Source organism: Symphalangus syndactylus, chromosome 14 (genome assembly GCF_028878055.3).
Source record: "Symphalangus syndactylus isolate Jambi chromosome 14, NHGRI_mSymSyn1-v2.1_pri, whole genome shotgun sequence".
In the NCBI taxonomy this organism is placed as follows: Eukaryota; Metazoa; Chordata; class Mammalia; order Primates; family Hylobatidae; genus Symphalangus; species Symphalangus syndactylus.
This window is the reverse complement of record NC_072436.2, coordinates 67,342,020-67,356,507: the sequence shown is the minus strand read 5'-3', so window position 1 is coordinate 67,356,507 and position 14,488 is coordinate 67,342,020. Positions and strand designations below refer to the sequence as shown.

The following is a 14,488-nucleotide window of genomic DNA, read 5'->3' as shown; positions in this document are numbered from 1 at the left end:
GACTCCTGTGGTCTCTTCATTCATTCATCATTCAACTCACTACCGAGGATCTACTGTGTGCCCAGCACTGTGCTAGGCCCTGGAGGTAGCAAGGCTGACCGACTGTGGGGGAATGAGGAAGCGCAGCCACAGATGATGCCTCACTTTCTAGTGAGACATGAATGTTTGTTAACCAGAATAGGGACAGCAAGAAGCATACTGATTAAGTGGAAAGAAGATAAAAACTCTGTATTGGTCATATCAGTCTGAGATATTTAAAGGGCCTTCCAGATGTAATTTTTCAGCAAACATTTGGACTGAGATTCAGGAAAGACACTCTGAATTGGAAATGTCAGGTACAGATTGCCCTAAGACCCCCACCCCACCCACTATAGAGACAAACCTATAGTCTGACCAAGTCAGATTTACTGACTCACTCAAAAAAGAAAGGCACCACAGCAGAGGAAGTATGGGGTGCTTTGCCAAATAAAGAAAAATATTTAGTATATAATTTAAGGAAGATAGAGTAAAATGTAAATGAAGCAGTGCTTCAATAGGCTCCAAGCAAAGCAAGACTGTGTGAAAAGGAGTCATCGTAGGTCTGGACCAACCACTTCAGGGTCTTGTTTCCTTAAAAACTATAAAGTTAAGATTAATGAGAAATGTTGTGACCAGAAACCCGTTATTTGCAGCTATGGGTTGATTCTCCGAAGCAAAGTGACTTAGACCTGCCAATCAAGAGGTAGATGGTTCATTCCTAATGATATGACTTAAACAGCAAAGTTCCTGGCAGTCTAGGACCTTATAGAGTGAGACATGAGTATGAAAGAGGTGGTTACTGGAAGAAGGTTGTTGGACACTTTACAGATCCTGTAGGTCCTCGTGAGAAACATTGTTTCTTTGCAGCTGGCTCTGTGTCTGTCCTCCCTGTCTGATGAATGGCAAGGAAGGTTTTTACTTTCTCAGTCTCAGTTCATTTTTATTTTCTCAATAGTTCAAAATGTAAAGCCTCCCTCCCAAATTCAGTTTCCATCTTTTACCCCCTCCCTCCCAAATTCAGCTCCCATCTTTACCCAATCACACAATCGGTGGATGTTTTTCCTCCCCTTTTTCTTTACCGGAAGAATGAGTCAGCCAAGTGATTCCTTCTCTTTCCCTTCACAAGAAAGGTGAGTCAGCTAATTCTCAGCAGGAGCCAGGGCCTGCAGCAGCAGCTGCCTTCCCACCTCCACCAGCCAGCTCTCTCCCATCTGCAGGCCCCCCAGGGAAGAGCAGGCCTTGGGAGCAGCAGCAGAGGGCAAAGATCCCAGAAGAAGCTGACGCCGCCCCCCAACTACACATACCAGACCTCCAAATTACTGCTCTTTGGGATTAAGAATAGTATACTCACTGAACCTACAGCTCAAAGCAGAAAGGCTGGGCCAGCCCAGTAGTCCTGAATCAGCTGCACCCTGAACCACCTGGGTACTTCAAAAACCAGGCCATATACCCAGGGACTCTGATTCTATTGCTTGAGGGTGGCCTCCAGGCATCAGTGTCTATTTTAAAACCTGCCCAGTGTGACTCTTGGAAATTATGACCCCTCTCCACTGCACAAACCAGCCCAGGAGCAGCACTAGAAAAAACTCACTGTCTCGCCTATAGGAAGTAAATGATTAAAATACATAACTACCTGCAAGGTACTGTGATTTTAGAACTTTATTTCAAGCAAACTATGAGACATTTCCCCCCTGCCTCCCAACTCTCAGCCCACACAAACCTCCCAACCTTGAAGTGAAGAAAGCATTTGTCTGCCCAGCAAGCTCTCCATACCCCAGAAGGAGCCCTGCGCAACCAGCCTGCTCTGCCCCACCAGGCCTTGGTCCGCAGCACACTCATACCCCCAGTCATCTCAGCAGATAAGCGAGACTTCCGAAGGAGCAAGGAATTTTTGTTTTATTTTTGAGACAGAGTCTCACTTTGTCACCCAGGCTGGAGTGCAGTGGCACGATCATAGCTCACTACAACCTCCACTTTCTGGACTTAGGTGATTCTCCCACCTCACCCTCTAGAGTAGCTGGGACTACAGGCATGTGTCGCCACACCTGGATAATTTTTATATTTTTTGTAGAGACGGGGTTTCGCCATGTTGCCTGGACTGGTCTCAAACTTCTGGGATCAAGCAATCTGCCCACCTCAGCCTCTCAAAAGTGCTGGCATTACAAGCATGAGCCACCACACCTCGCCAGAAGTTGTTAAAAAACTTCTCTCCTTCTTTCTTTTTTGAGACAGGGTCTCACGCTGTTGCCCAGCTGGAGTGCAGTTGTGTGATCATAGCTCACTGCAGCCTCAGACTTCTGGGCTCAAGGAATCCTCCTGCCCCAGCCTCCCAAGTAGCTGGGACTACAGGTGCATGCTACCACGCCGAGCTAGTTTTTCAATTTTTTGTAGACATGGGGTCTATGTTGTCCAGGCTGGTCTCAAGCTCCTGGCCTCAAGCAATCCTCCTGCCTTGGCCTCTCAAAGTGCTGGGATTACAGGCATGAGCCACTGCATCTGGATGACAATTTTTTTTTTTGAGATAGAGTTTCGCTCTTGTTGCCCAGGTTGGAGTGCAATGGTGCAATCTCGGCTCACTGCAACCTCTGCCTCCCGGGTTCAAGCAATTCTCCTGCTTCAGCCTCCTGAGTAGCTGGGATTACAGGCGCCCGCCTGCCACCATGCTCGGATAATTTTTGTATTTTGTAGAGACGGGGTTTTGCCATGTTGGCCAGGCTGGTCTTGAACTCCTGACCTCAAGTGATCCGCCCACCTTGGCCTCCCAGAGTGCTGGGATTACAGGCATGAGCCACTGTGCCTGGCCATGTGTGGGAATCTTGAAGGGCTATTTTTTGTATTTTTTAGTAGAGACAGGTTTCACCATGTTGGCCAGGCTGATCTCGAACTCCTGTCATCAAGTGATCCACCTGCCTTAGCCTCCCAAAGTCCTGGGATTATAAGCATGAGCCACCGCGCCTGGCCCTGGACAACAATTTATTTACAGATGGACTGAAACACAAATGGAGAAAGTATGTGTGTTTGTTTCCTGTCCTGGGGCCCCAACATGGCAAACATGGTGTCTGGGCTGGAAGGGAAAACAGTGAGTTCAGGAGAGGAAATGACCAGAAAAGGAAGAGGAAAGGAAGCAAAGCAGGTCTCAGAGGTTCCCTGGGTGTTGCGCTGTGTCATCTCCTTCCTTTCACTAGGCAGTTGGAGTAGTGGTTAAATGCATAGACTTTAAGTTTACAGGAGAAACAAAGGACAAAGGAACATGCTAACCACTACCAAAGAGATGCCATCAGCTACACTGAGAAGGTGGGGAATTCTACAGGGACGAACAACTGTTTCTTCAATAGGAAGGGAAAAGAGGAAGACAGAACAGATTAAAAGATACAAAAGAGGCCGGGTGCGGTAGCTCAAGCCTGTAATCCCAGCACTTTGGGAGGCCGAGGCGGGTGGATCACCTGAGGTCAGGAGTTTGAGACTAGCCTGGCCAACATGGTGAAACCCCATCTCTACCAAAAATACAAAAATTAGCCAGGCATGGTGGCATGCGCCCATAATCCCAGCTACTCAGGAGGCTGAGGGAGGAGGATCACTTGAATTCAGGAGGCAGAGGTTGCAATGAGCCGACATCATGCCATTGCACTCCAGCCTCGGTGACACACAGAGACTCTGTCTCCAAAAAAATAAATAAAAGATACAAAAGACAGATACCCAAAGGTAGTAATATGTGGGACTTGCGGGATCCTGATTCAAACAAATCAACTACAAATAAATTAAGTGATGATCAGGGAGATATGAATAGTGACTGGTTACTTGATGATATTAAGAATTAATGGGCCAGACATGGTGGCTCATGCCTCTAAATCCCAGCACTTTGGGAGGGCGAGACAGAAGAATCATTAGAAGTCAGGGGTTTGATACCAGCCTCGGCAAAATAGCAAGACACCTGTCTCCACAAAAAAAAAAAAAGAAAAGAAAAAAAAGAAAGAAAACAAACAAACAAAAAATATATATAGCCACACGTGGTGGCACACCCCTATAGTTCCAGCTACTCTGGAGGTAGAGGCCAGAGGATTGCTTGAGCCCAGGCGCTCAAAGCTGCAGTGAGCCATTAATTACTGTTCCACCGTACTCTAGCGTGGGTGACAGACAGAAACCCTGTCTTTAAAAAAAAGAAAAAACAAATAATGATTTTAGGTGTGTTAAGGGCATGGTTATGTTAAACAAATCAAAAAACCCTCCAATATCATGTGATAAAGAGAGCACTTCACCTCTGTGATATTCTTACCTCAAAACCCATAACTCCGGTCTACCCAAAAGAAAGACATTAGGCAAACCCAAGTTGAAGAACACTCTATAAAATATCTTCCAAAATTGTCAAGGTCATCAAAAACAAGCAAAGTCTGAGAAACTATCCCAGGTACTATGACTGCCACAGACCAGAGGAGGCTAAAGAGACATGATGACTAAACGTAACATGTTCCTGGACGGGATCCTGGGACAAAAAGGAGACATTAGTGTAAAAAAATAGTAAAATTCAATGAAGTCTGGAGTGTAGTTAATGATAATGTACCAATGTTAGTTTCTTCGTTTTGAAAAATGTACTGTGGCAATGCAAGACGATAACAGAGGACAATGGGTGAGGGCTAGGCAGGAATTGTTTGTTGTCTTTTGACTTCTCTAAGTCTAAAATTATTCCAAAATAAAAAAGTTTATTTTAAAAAAGCTAACCAAAGAGTCCTTATTTTTTAGAGACACCTACTAGTAGGTTCAATGAAATGATGGGATGTTTGGGCTTTGCTTCAGAGTAATTCATTGATTGGGTTGTGGGGGGTGGGTGCATAGATGAAACAAGGCTGGCTTTAAGTTGGCAACTGTTGAAGCCGGATGATGGGTGCATAGGGGTTTACTGACAACTGTCTCCAGATTAGTATGTTTGTAAACTTCCATAATAAAAAGTTGACAACAAACAAACAAACATGAACTCTGGAGCCAGACTGCCTGGGAAGTTACTTAATCTGTTTGTGTGCTGCAGTTTTCTTACCCATAAATTGGAGATCATTGCACCTGCCTCACAGGGTTGTTGTGAAAATTCAGTAAGTCAATACACAAAAAGGCTGGAATGATGCTTGGCTATCGTCGCCGTCTTACGGGGAGAAAGATGGTCACAGACCACCAACACTCATCACCCTTTCTTCACACTCTGACCCTCCACACCCTCTGCCCTCTTTCTCCCCCTGTCCTCTTGCAGAGGGAGACCCTTGAGGGAATAAAGAGGAGTTCTAGAGTGACTCCAGGGAATAAGGAAAGACCTTGGTGACGAATCCTGCAGAAAGCGGTGAGATTAATTGGGGAATAAGAGTCATGTCCCTGACATGGGTGCTGGGAATGAACCCTGGATTATCAATCACCTTGAAGCAGGCTTCTGTCAGGCCAGCACAAGGTACTATGAGCATATATATTACACAACTATTACATGCCAGGGCAGGACACTGAGATGCGGGCTGGGCCCTAAAGGAGCTCATCAATCCAGTACATATGTAGCCAACCTTTGTGTCTTTAGACTCACCTCCTTAGAGACACCCCAACTCTGGGATGTCCCAGCACTGATGAACTTACACTGTCAAACATGCCCCCACTTGGTTGCAATTTTATAAGATCGCTAAAGGACAATTTGGAGAAAAGTTGGTCCACCTCCCCAATCACAATCTTACAAGTCAATTTAATTCAAGTCCGCAAAGCCCTACTGAATTGTCTCTAGGATATTCATGTATATAACGAATCTTCATTAAGCACCTCTTAACTGCCAGGCACTGTGCTGAGCCTTGGAGAGTCAACAGGGAGTAATGGCAGGCACAGCCCCCACTTCCGAAAAGTCCATAGTCGAAAGGGAGACACAGATGGCAAAGAAATACTCATCACAAATCAATGTATACACTGAGATAGGTGCTTTGCAGTAAGCAAACACAGTCAAAAATCCAACCTGGGAGTGGCAGGAGGCTTCTCCAAGAAAGTGATGCTTCATGGATACACCAGGGATGAGGAAGAGTGGCAACAAGAGTTGGGGGCAGAGGAAGAGGTGATGTTCCAAGCAGATGGCCCAGTGGTGGGAGGGAACATGGTGGGTTCAGAGGCTGAAAAGCAGCCAGTGTGATGTGAAGGAGGGTGCGAGGTGTGGGTGGGTGTGTGGTGGGATTCAAGGAAGAAGTAGTCAGTGGGGTGGGCCATGCATACTTTGGGGGCCCCTTCAGAAGTGAGGTCTTTATCTCAGAAGCAGCAGAAGCCATTGGAGGGTATTTAAATGTACAAGGGCGTGGGGAGTCCCTTGATCAGATGTGCACTGTTGGGACTCTGACTTGCAGAAAGAGGAAGGACTGGAAGAGGACCAGGGTGGAAGCAGGGAGACCTGTTGCGAGGCTACTGCAGTGACCCAGGAAATAGACGATGGGGGCTTGGTCTAGGATTCTGGCAGTAGAGATAGGTGGACTTGAGAACTGTGTAAGAGGTAAGATCACTGGGCCTCTGGCTGCATTTAAAGGGTGAGGGAGAAGGAAAGAACACAGGCGGCTCCCAGGTTTCTGGCTGCATTGATTGGGTGGCAAGTCAGGCTGCTTGCAGAGCCAGGGAGCCATGCGGGAGGAGCAGGTGTGGAGGAAAGTGAAGATCCTTAACATGGATGAATCACATGCAACGTGCTTCATGCAGGTCACTATGCTGGAGGAGGGGAGCTTCAAAAGTGGATACAACAAACACTTTTACTGTCTTCAAGAGCAGTGCCAAGAAGTACCGCTATGGCTGCAGGAACAGGGTAACCTAAAATGTTTATCTATGGCTCTAGAGCAGTGCTCACAGCACAGGGCTCAGTCATATAAGCCACTAAGACGTATTTGATAAATGTCTGTTGGGTAACTGAATGTCCCAAATGCCACATATAGATAACAGACACTACGAAAAAAAGAAAAAGAAAAAAACAAGGAAACACAAATCTTTTACTCGGCACATTACTATATGCCTAACCTGTCTTTATCAGGGTAAGACAGAGGCAGAGAAGGGCAAGTTCAGCCCCTTCTCGCAAAAGGCCTACAGGGGGTTTGAGGAAACCAAGTCATCACACAGCAAACATTTAGAAGATCACAGGGCAGACTGTATGGAGAGCTGAGGATCCGACTCAGGCGGCCAAAGAGGTGTGCAGGAGGGAGCCTGCGATCCGATGGGACCAGAGAAGAAGGGAGCAAGTGTTTGCCAGAGAGGCAGGCCCGACTGAGCCTTTAAGGATGAGCAGAATGGGGGTGGGAGCGGGGACAGGCAATATAATAAGGTCACTCAAGTCCAGGCAGGGACACCCCGACACTCTTGCCCTAGACGGCCTCCTACACTGGAAGGAAGATGCCAGTCTCGCCTCGGATACCTACATGCTGAGATGGCCTACTTTTAAAAGCAATTAAAGTCCTGTTAAAAAACACTGGGGACATTTTTTTCAGACGGCTCAGGAGCCAAGTTCCCTAATTATCAGCAAAGCTCGGGGCCCCCCTTTGCTGAAACCAGTCCCCCTTCCACCACAACAAAAAAAAAAAAAAAAAAAAAAGCCACCGCACCGACCTTAGCACAATTTCCTTTCTTCCTGCAAAGTTCTTTTCTGGCCGCCTCGGCTGCCGCCCACCCCTGGCAAGCCCCGGTTCACTTCAGCGGTCTCTCTGCCTGTTTCCTAATAAATTCCGTCTCCTCGGTGCGGGAGGCGCGGAAGCCCGAGGGTCTGCGGCGCGGGAGCGGCCCCTCCCCGGCTCCGGTCTCCGGGCCCAACCAGGCGCCCGGGCTCCGCGTTCCACCCCCGCCTCCGCAGTCTAGGGCCGAGTCGCCGACGCCCCAGCGGGGGTCCCGGAGGGAAAGGACCCCTGTCGCCGTGCCCCGAAGAGCCTGAGCAGGTGTGCCCAGAGCCAGTGCCCGGCTGCGCGGTGGCCCGGGCGCGGGAGACCCTCCGCGGAGGACGCAGCGAGGGAGAGGCTGGGGGGTTCCCGGGCGGCAGTCCCTCGGAGGGACGACGGCCCCAGGGGATGACACAGCGTTTCTCCCGCACGCCCTGGCTGCATCCCCTTAGGGCATCGGCCGGATTGCTGCGTCAGCAAATCCTCAGCCCGAGATGGAGAGCAGGGACGGGGGACGCCGGACCGCCACTCGCCTCGGCACTCGCTCCCTCAACCTGCCGCGCGCGCCGGGCCCGGCTTGGGGGCCAGGGCTGGGGAGTGACCGCGGGGCGCGACGCTGCCCGGCGGCTCCGCCAGCAGCTCGAAAGGAACGTCAGTCCCCACCGGGGGAAAAAGTTAGAAGGCATCCCAGCCACGCCAACTTCCCATCCAGGGCCGGACTAGAACTTTGCGCCCGGGGCAGGCAGCTGCACAACCCGGAGCGACCCCGAGAAGCCGCTCGAAGCCGGGCGCTCGGGACCTTGACCGCAGCCGGCGGTGGCCAATCACAGGGCGCCGCGGGCGGGAAAGGCTAGAGGGCGCGGGCAGTCGGGGAGTGACGGCGCCAAGGGCCAATGAGAAGCCAAGGTGGGAGTCCGCGCCCGCCCCGCTGACCAATGGGAAAAGGGTGGCTGTGGCCGAGGTCCCCCCTGGCGCTAGCTGCAGGCTCCGCTGGCCGTGGGTGGGAGACCCTTGAGCGGAAGGGGACTTTGGAGGGGAGTTTGCTGGTCCTCTCTCTGCCACCGCCGACCCGCAGACCACAGCCTGGTCCTCACCTGCTGGAAGCGGGGTTTGCCCAGTTGGAAAGGAGGTGCATCGCTCGAGGCGCTAGCGGCACTAGCCGCCGCCGCCGATGCTGTAGTCGCTGTATCCGCCATGGCCACTGACGCCCGCAATCTCCGGCCCTTTTAAAATGTCCCTCCTCGGCCCCCGCCACAGCTGCCTCTCCCGATTGGCCCTAAGCAACCGCAGCGAGCGGGAGGTGCAAGGGGTTGTGGGGAGTGTAGTTTTCCGCGTCACGGCGCTTACAACCGTAGACTGCGGAGAGTTGGCGGCCGTCCGGAGAGGTCTCGGTGCCCGCTGTCCGCGTTGCAAGGTGCAAGGTCGGCAGTCCAGGAAAGGTGTTCCTGTACGACGACCACGGGTCCCTCCTCGCTGCTTAGTTGCCCCCAGAAGTTAGGAGTTGCTGCCGTGGGCGTCGCTCCTGGGGCCAGGCAGCCCAGAAGGGTCCCATTCAAGGGGGAAGCTGGGACCAGATGGGCAAAGACTCCAGGCGGAGTAGGGTTAACCTCGGAAGGCTTTCTGCAAGGAGTTGCACTGCGGAACCTTCTCGTACTTTCCTCCGTCGCCACCCTGCCCACTCGTCCTGTGCTCTCCGGCTGCCCTGACACTCAGTTCCTGGAGCATGCTGGGGCCTGCCCGCCTCCAGACCCCTGAACATTCTGTACCCGGAAGACTAAATCTTCGCCTGATGCTGGCTCTTTCTGGCTTTAGCCTAAACATTGCATTTCCCAGTCCATCACTCTGCTTCCACAAAATCCCATAGAGGCTCCGTGGCACCCAGCACTTCTCTTTTGCACTCAGAACTACTTACTGTTCTGGACAGTCTTTCTTAGTGTAAGGTTCACAGGGCGGGGGCTATGACTTTTTGATTCACTTCAGTTTTCAGAGCCAGACATAAGAGGGCTCACAGTAGAGACTCAAATAAGTGTTGGCTGTGAGTTCATCAGTGGGGGATTAAGAGCCCTGGCAGCCTTCACCTTGTCTGGCCAACCAAGGAAGATCCCTCCTGGGCCTAATTCCTGGGCAGGAGGAGAACTTGGGACTAGGGTGGGTGGGGAGGGTGTTAGGTAAGGGGGAGTATTACAGATTGTGGAGTAAGCATCAGCATGGATAATAAACACACACAGTTGTAGAATGGATTAGCTTAAGATTCCAAGCTGGATTACCTGGTCAGTGAGCCAGACTTCGGGAGCTGCCTGTTTTGCCCAAGATGACAGTAGAAATATTTGGTCTTCTAGGGAACCCCACTTTGGGTCTCAGTCTCATGGTGGAGTGCAGGGTTGGCTCATGTCTGCCAGTGTTTCTGGACACTACATGAGCTGTAGCAGTCAAAGTTTTTCATCCTCTAATAGTTGAACCACAAGAAACACTTTTCATAAAGCTGGGGGGAGATTCTAGCTAGCCATGAACAATTTGTATCTTGGATTTGTATCTTACCTTAGAGATTCTATCTAGCCATGAAGAACTATTTGTATCTTGGATTTGTAACTTATCTTCCCCTGCTATACCATGCAACTTGAGAATAGGAATCCATTTCTTACCCTCTGTATTATCAATAAATGGGCCCATCTTAGGTGCGCAATAAATGTGGGTATCCTGGGAGTCAGAAAAGACTAAGTTCAGGCTGCTGGGTAACACTGTGCTGCTGCCCTCTGGTGTCAGGGCAAGGACAGTGTCATCCAAGAATCCCATCACCTTGATTTAAGGTGCTTTCTCCCACAGCAGCCTCCTGTAACTGTTCATTCCAAAATAGGAACACAACAGAGCCACCTGCAGTACAATGAATTTTTTATTCTTCATAAAGTGCTTAAAACATGAAGAACAAGCTCTTTATAAAGAGCCTTACAACTAGGAAGACAAACGGCAAAGCAGAACCATGCCTGCTCCCTGCCCAACCCACCTGCAGCTCTCCTCCAAGTGTGGCTAGGAGAAGAAACATCAACAAGGACCCTGGGCTTCGATTCAAAAACTCCTCTGAAGCCATCCATGCCCTGGGCATTAGGGAGGCCCACAAAGGTCAGGGCCAGGGCTGGGACTGAATAAAGCCCAGAGGAATCCCCAGTGGGGGGGGTGACTCCCCCTCTCTCAGAAAAGGTACTTACTTCTCTAATACCCAATGACCCCCAAAAGCATGACTGAAACCCTGGGGACCAGTGGATACTTTTCTCAGCTTTGATGAGTGGAGTTTAAGGTAGGTAACTTTATAGGGGCTTTCCTCCACGTGTGGCGCTCCTCTGCTCCATCCTGGCGGCAGACAGACATTACCCAGAGGGCACGTGTCTGCCTGAGGCCTTCCAAAAGCAAGCCCACAGGCCCTCTCCTGAAGTGGTGGTCCCAGAGGAGCTCTTGCCTCCTCACTAAGCCGTAAGTATCCTTCTTCAGCACCTCATCACCGCCCATTTTTGCTAATTCAGGGTGCCCCAAGCTGCCAAAGTTCCCTGCAGATGCCTTGGGGAAGCCTACCAAGCAAACCAGGGGCTGGGCCAAAGGACAGACACTTCATTTCAAAGTGTACTGCAGCCAAGCCAGGCAAGCCCCTGGGGCAGAAGGGACAGGCTGAGATAGCAGCTTAGTGGATGGATGGGAGGACAACAAAGGCTTTTTCCTAAGTATAGGTGTCTCCCAAAGGCATAGTGGGACCTCCCACTGCCAGGCAAGCTGACTGGTCTAGTATGGCTAAATCCTGAGGCCAGACAGAATGAGAATGAGCAGGGCAGCCCCAGGCCTGCCTGTCCGCCTGCCCAGCAGTGTTTATCCTGGGATCCTCCTATTGGGGTTGAGGGAGGGGAAGAGAGCAGGAAGGTTGAGGGAGCAGCAACTTGGCCAGACCGAGAGATTAACTCTAGGGGAGGGGAAGAGCCCACAGCAGGGCTGCCCATTCCCATTCCCAGGGCCCTGAGGGAGCCATCCCTACGTACTCAACAGGTGGGAGGGGGACGCCACACAGCGGGAGAGGTCGACATCCAGGGGCTCTTGACCCCGCCCACAAAAGGCACATTTTAATTGCTTTCCAAAAGTTCAAACCCTGCAGCAACACAGAGTTTTGGCATCTGGACAGGCAACAAGAATAGACATGGAGGCTTGATCCCCAAAACATAAGCAGTCCCAAGCCCCAGCCTGGAGGGGCCTACACATTGGAGGTGGTCAAGAGCTCGAAAAGCAAAAAGGTGCTCTCCCTGCACCTGCCCCTGCGCCCCACACATTCCCATGGGACCCTCATGGAAAGGTCAGAGGGGGCAGGGAGCAGCCTGAAGCACACACATCATCCACCTCTGTCCACACGGCACTTGCCCCACAAACGGCTCCAGAATGAAGCAGACTCAGGATACGGCAGAGACTGGCCCAGACCACACAGGCTTCTTGCTCTCAGGGGAATGGGTGTGAGGCTGAAGAGGCTGGTTGCCCATAACTCACAGACAGGCAGTGTGGTCGTTGTCCCAGTAATACTAGAAGCCCCTCCAGGGACTGGAGGGAAATGAAGGGGATGGCGCTTTGGCTGTGGGAAGAAATGGCTGACCATCCTTGGGGGGTAATAAAGTATGTGCTAGCAACCAGTCCTGTCCCAGATTACTGCATCAAGCTACAGTTTACCCCTGCTCTGTCTTGGGGGAAGAGTTCCAATTCCCTGGGGCCCCCAAAGCTGAAGGGTATGAAAACAGGCAGGTGGGAAAGACCCAGGGCTCCCAAAGACACACAAGTTGTGCACAGAACCTGATGCCTCCAAAGGGAATCCAGAGGGCCCCCCTTTCAGCAGCCCCAGTTGAGGCAGGAGGGAGAGGAGCAAGGAGTGACAAGGCAAGACAGACGATGCCCCACTGCAGATGAGAGAGTTCAGCAGGAGGGAGGGCCGGCAGCAGCAGGTCCATGCCAACCCTCCTGGGGGTGGGGTGAGGAAGGCTATTTGGGGGGGCCTGGGGGAATCTGCAGCAGCGTGGGTGAGGTCTCCATGATCCGCACCAGCAGCCGGTCGATGTAGCTCTCCAGCTCCTGCACATGCTCATCCCGCTGGCTCAGCTCCCGCTCCCGCTGCAGGAGCAGGCTGATGAGCTCATCGTGGGTCAGGTGGTAGTACTTGGCCGACTGGTCCAGCACAGCTGAGTCCTGAGGCCGGACCGAAGACAGTGAGCAGGGCAACCCTAGGCCTGCCCGCCTGCCCGCCTGCCTGCCCGCCTGCCCGCCTGCCCACCTGCCCGCCCGCCTGCCCGCCTGCCCACCTGCCCACCAACACCTAAGTTTCACCACCACAGGGCCCCAGGCTGCCTGTCTCCAAAGCCAGAGCCTAACTGGCTTCAGGACTCTGATGTGGGGGACCTGGTCTGCTGCCTGCCCCACCATCACCAGGACCAAGCCCTGAGACTCCACAACACATTCTGTCAGATGCCCCCCACACCCTGCTGGGCCTTACCTTCAGCCTTTTGGTGTCCACCATCTGGCCAGCCTGGGGGGCCTGGGTCACAGGCTGAATGCTCCCAGATGTGACTGTTTTGAGCTTCTCCAGCCCACTGCTCAGGGCTATGCTCAGACTGGAGCGGGACTGCTTCCTGTCGGGGCTGCCCTCCACAGGGGCAGCACTGAGGGGCTTCACGGGGTGGGGACTGCAAAGACATACAAGAGATGGGTTACACAGAGAGAAGGGTGGCATGGGTCAAAGGTGGGGCTGCCTTCCCTGTGGAGCCTCCAGGTCTGCTGGACAGAAAGCCCAGCACTGGGTGGTAGCTGCCCCTACAGAGTCAAGGTCTCAGGGCAGCGGTGTCCAGTACTCCTCAGCAACCCCCTGGGCTGGCCTCAGTCCCCACCCCACCACCTGCTCCCTCCCCATTTCACTCCCTCATTCACCCGGTGACCTGACCCTTTCACAGGGACAGGAAAGGCCATGCTACAGACTCCTGTGCACCTGCACCCAGCCTCTGTCAGGGACACTCTCCTCCAGCCATCTTCCCTCCTTTCTCTTCTATACTGTAACCTTTCTCTAGTGTGCTGACCTTGGGAGTGTGTGCCCTCCCAAGTTCCCAGTTTTCCCAGGACTGTGAGGATTCCCAGGACATGAGAGTTTGAGTGCTAAAACCTGGGCAAACTGGGACACTTGGTCACCCAGCCCTCTCTAGGGGTTGCTTCCCATCAGCATTTACACAGCCCTGCAAAACCCTCCCTTGACCTTGTATTTGCTCCAGCCATCATTCCTAGTCACCTTCCCTTTTCTTCTCACCCAAGCCTCTCCGCAGCAGCATGGAGACTACATTTGTATAATTTCTTACCTTTCACTGACTCCTTAACCCATTAGAACAGGACGTCGGTCTCTACCGGCCCACCACAAGTGGACTTGTTGAGGTCACCAAGCCCTGCTGGTTCTCACCTCACTGACCTCTGTGGAGCCGACACTTGAAGCACTCCTTCCTTTGGGCTGCTTGCCTCCCTTTCCCTTCAAGACCTGCATTTCATCTTCTGACCCCACAGCCCCTTCTCAGTCTTAACAACTGCTAGTCTGCCCTTGGGTTCTCTCCTCTCCTCCTCCTCCCTGCATCCTACCACCCTCCTAATCTCCATCTCTAACCCAGACCTCACCGCCTGGACTCTAGACCTGCAGAGTCAGGTGCAGGCTGGCTTGCTCCCTGGGTTCCCCCTCAAGTGCATCCCACTCCCCGCCACACCTCCTCTGTGCTGCCCTAGCAGTGAGGAGCACCTCTGGCCCCGCCGGCTCAGGTCAGAAAGTCAGAAGCCTGGGAGGTACTCTGGCTCATCCT

General features: G+C 52.2%; 2 protein-coding genes across 14 annotated transcripts in view; both read right to left on the bottom strand.

Annotated features, from left to right (window-relative positions):
- Window positions 1–10,322, bottom strand: part of SFXN5 (sideroflexin 5) — a 132,094-nt gene extending 121,772 nt beyond the window's left edge. For 8 of the 10 annotated variants that reach the window (XR_010115462.1, XM_055241041.2, XM_063616829.1 and 5 more), the window contains exon 1: window positions 8,741–10,322. Coding sequence is in view for 8 of the 10 variants with exons in the window: in XM_055241041.2 (XP_055097016.1) it covers window positions 8,741–8,842 (102 nt within the window). In the remaining 2 variants the exon portion in view is untranslated. Of the gene's footprint in view, window positions 1–8,179; window positions 8,463–8,740 lie in introns of those variants that run through there. The other 2 variants (XR_008650678.2, XM_055241039.2) reach the window with 2 other exon arrangements.
- A 196-nt stretch (window positions 10,323–10,518) lies between these two features.
- RAB11FIP5 (RAB11 family interacting protein 5) overlaps window positions 10,519–14,488 on the bottom strand; it is a 39,410-nt gene continuing 35,440 nt past the window's right edge. For 2 of the 4 annotated variants that reach the window (XM_055241865.2, XM_055241868.2), the window contains 2 exons: window positions 13,153–13,342; window positions 10,519–12,848 (listed from right to left, as the gene is read on the bottom strand). In XM_055241865.2, coding sequence (XP_055097840.1) covers window positions 12,645–12,848; window positions 13,153–13,342 — 394 coding nt within the window. In that variant the 3' untranslated portion in view covers window positions 10,519–12,644. The remainder of the gene's footprint in view (window positions 12,849–13,152; window positions 13,343–14,488) is intronic. The other 2 variants (XM_055241866.2, XM_055241867.2) reach the window with 1 other exon arrangement.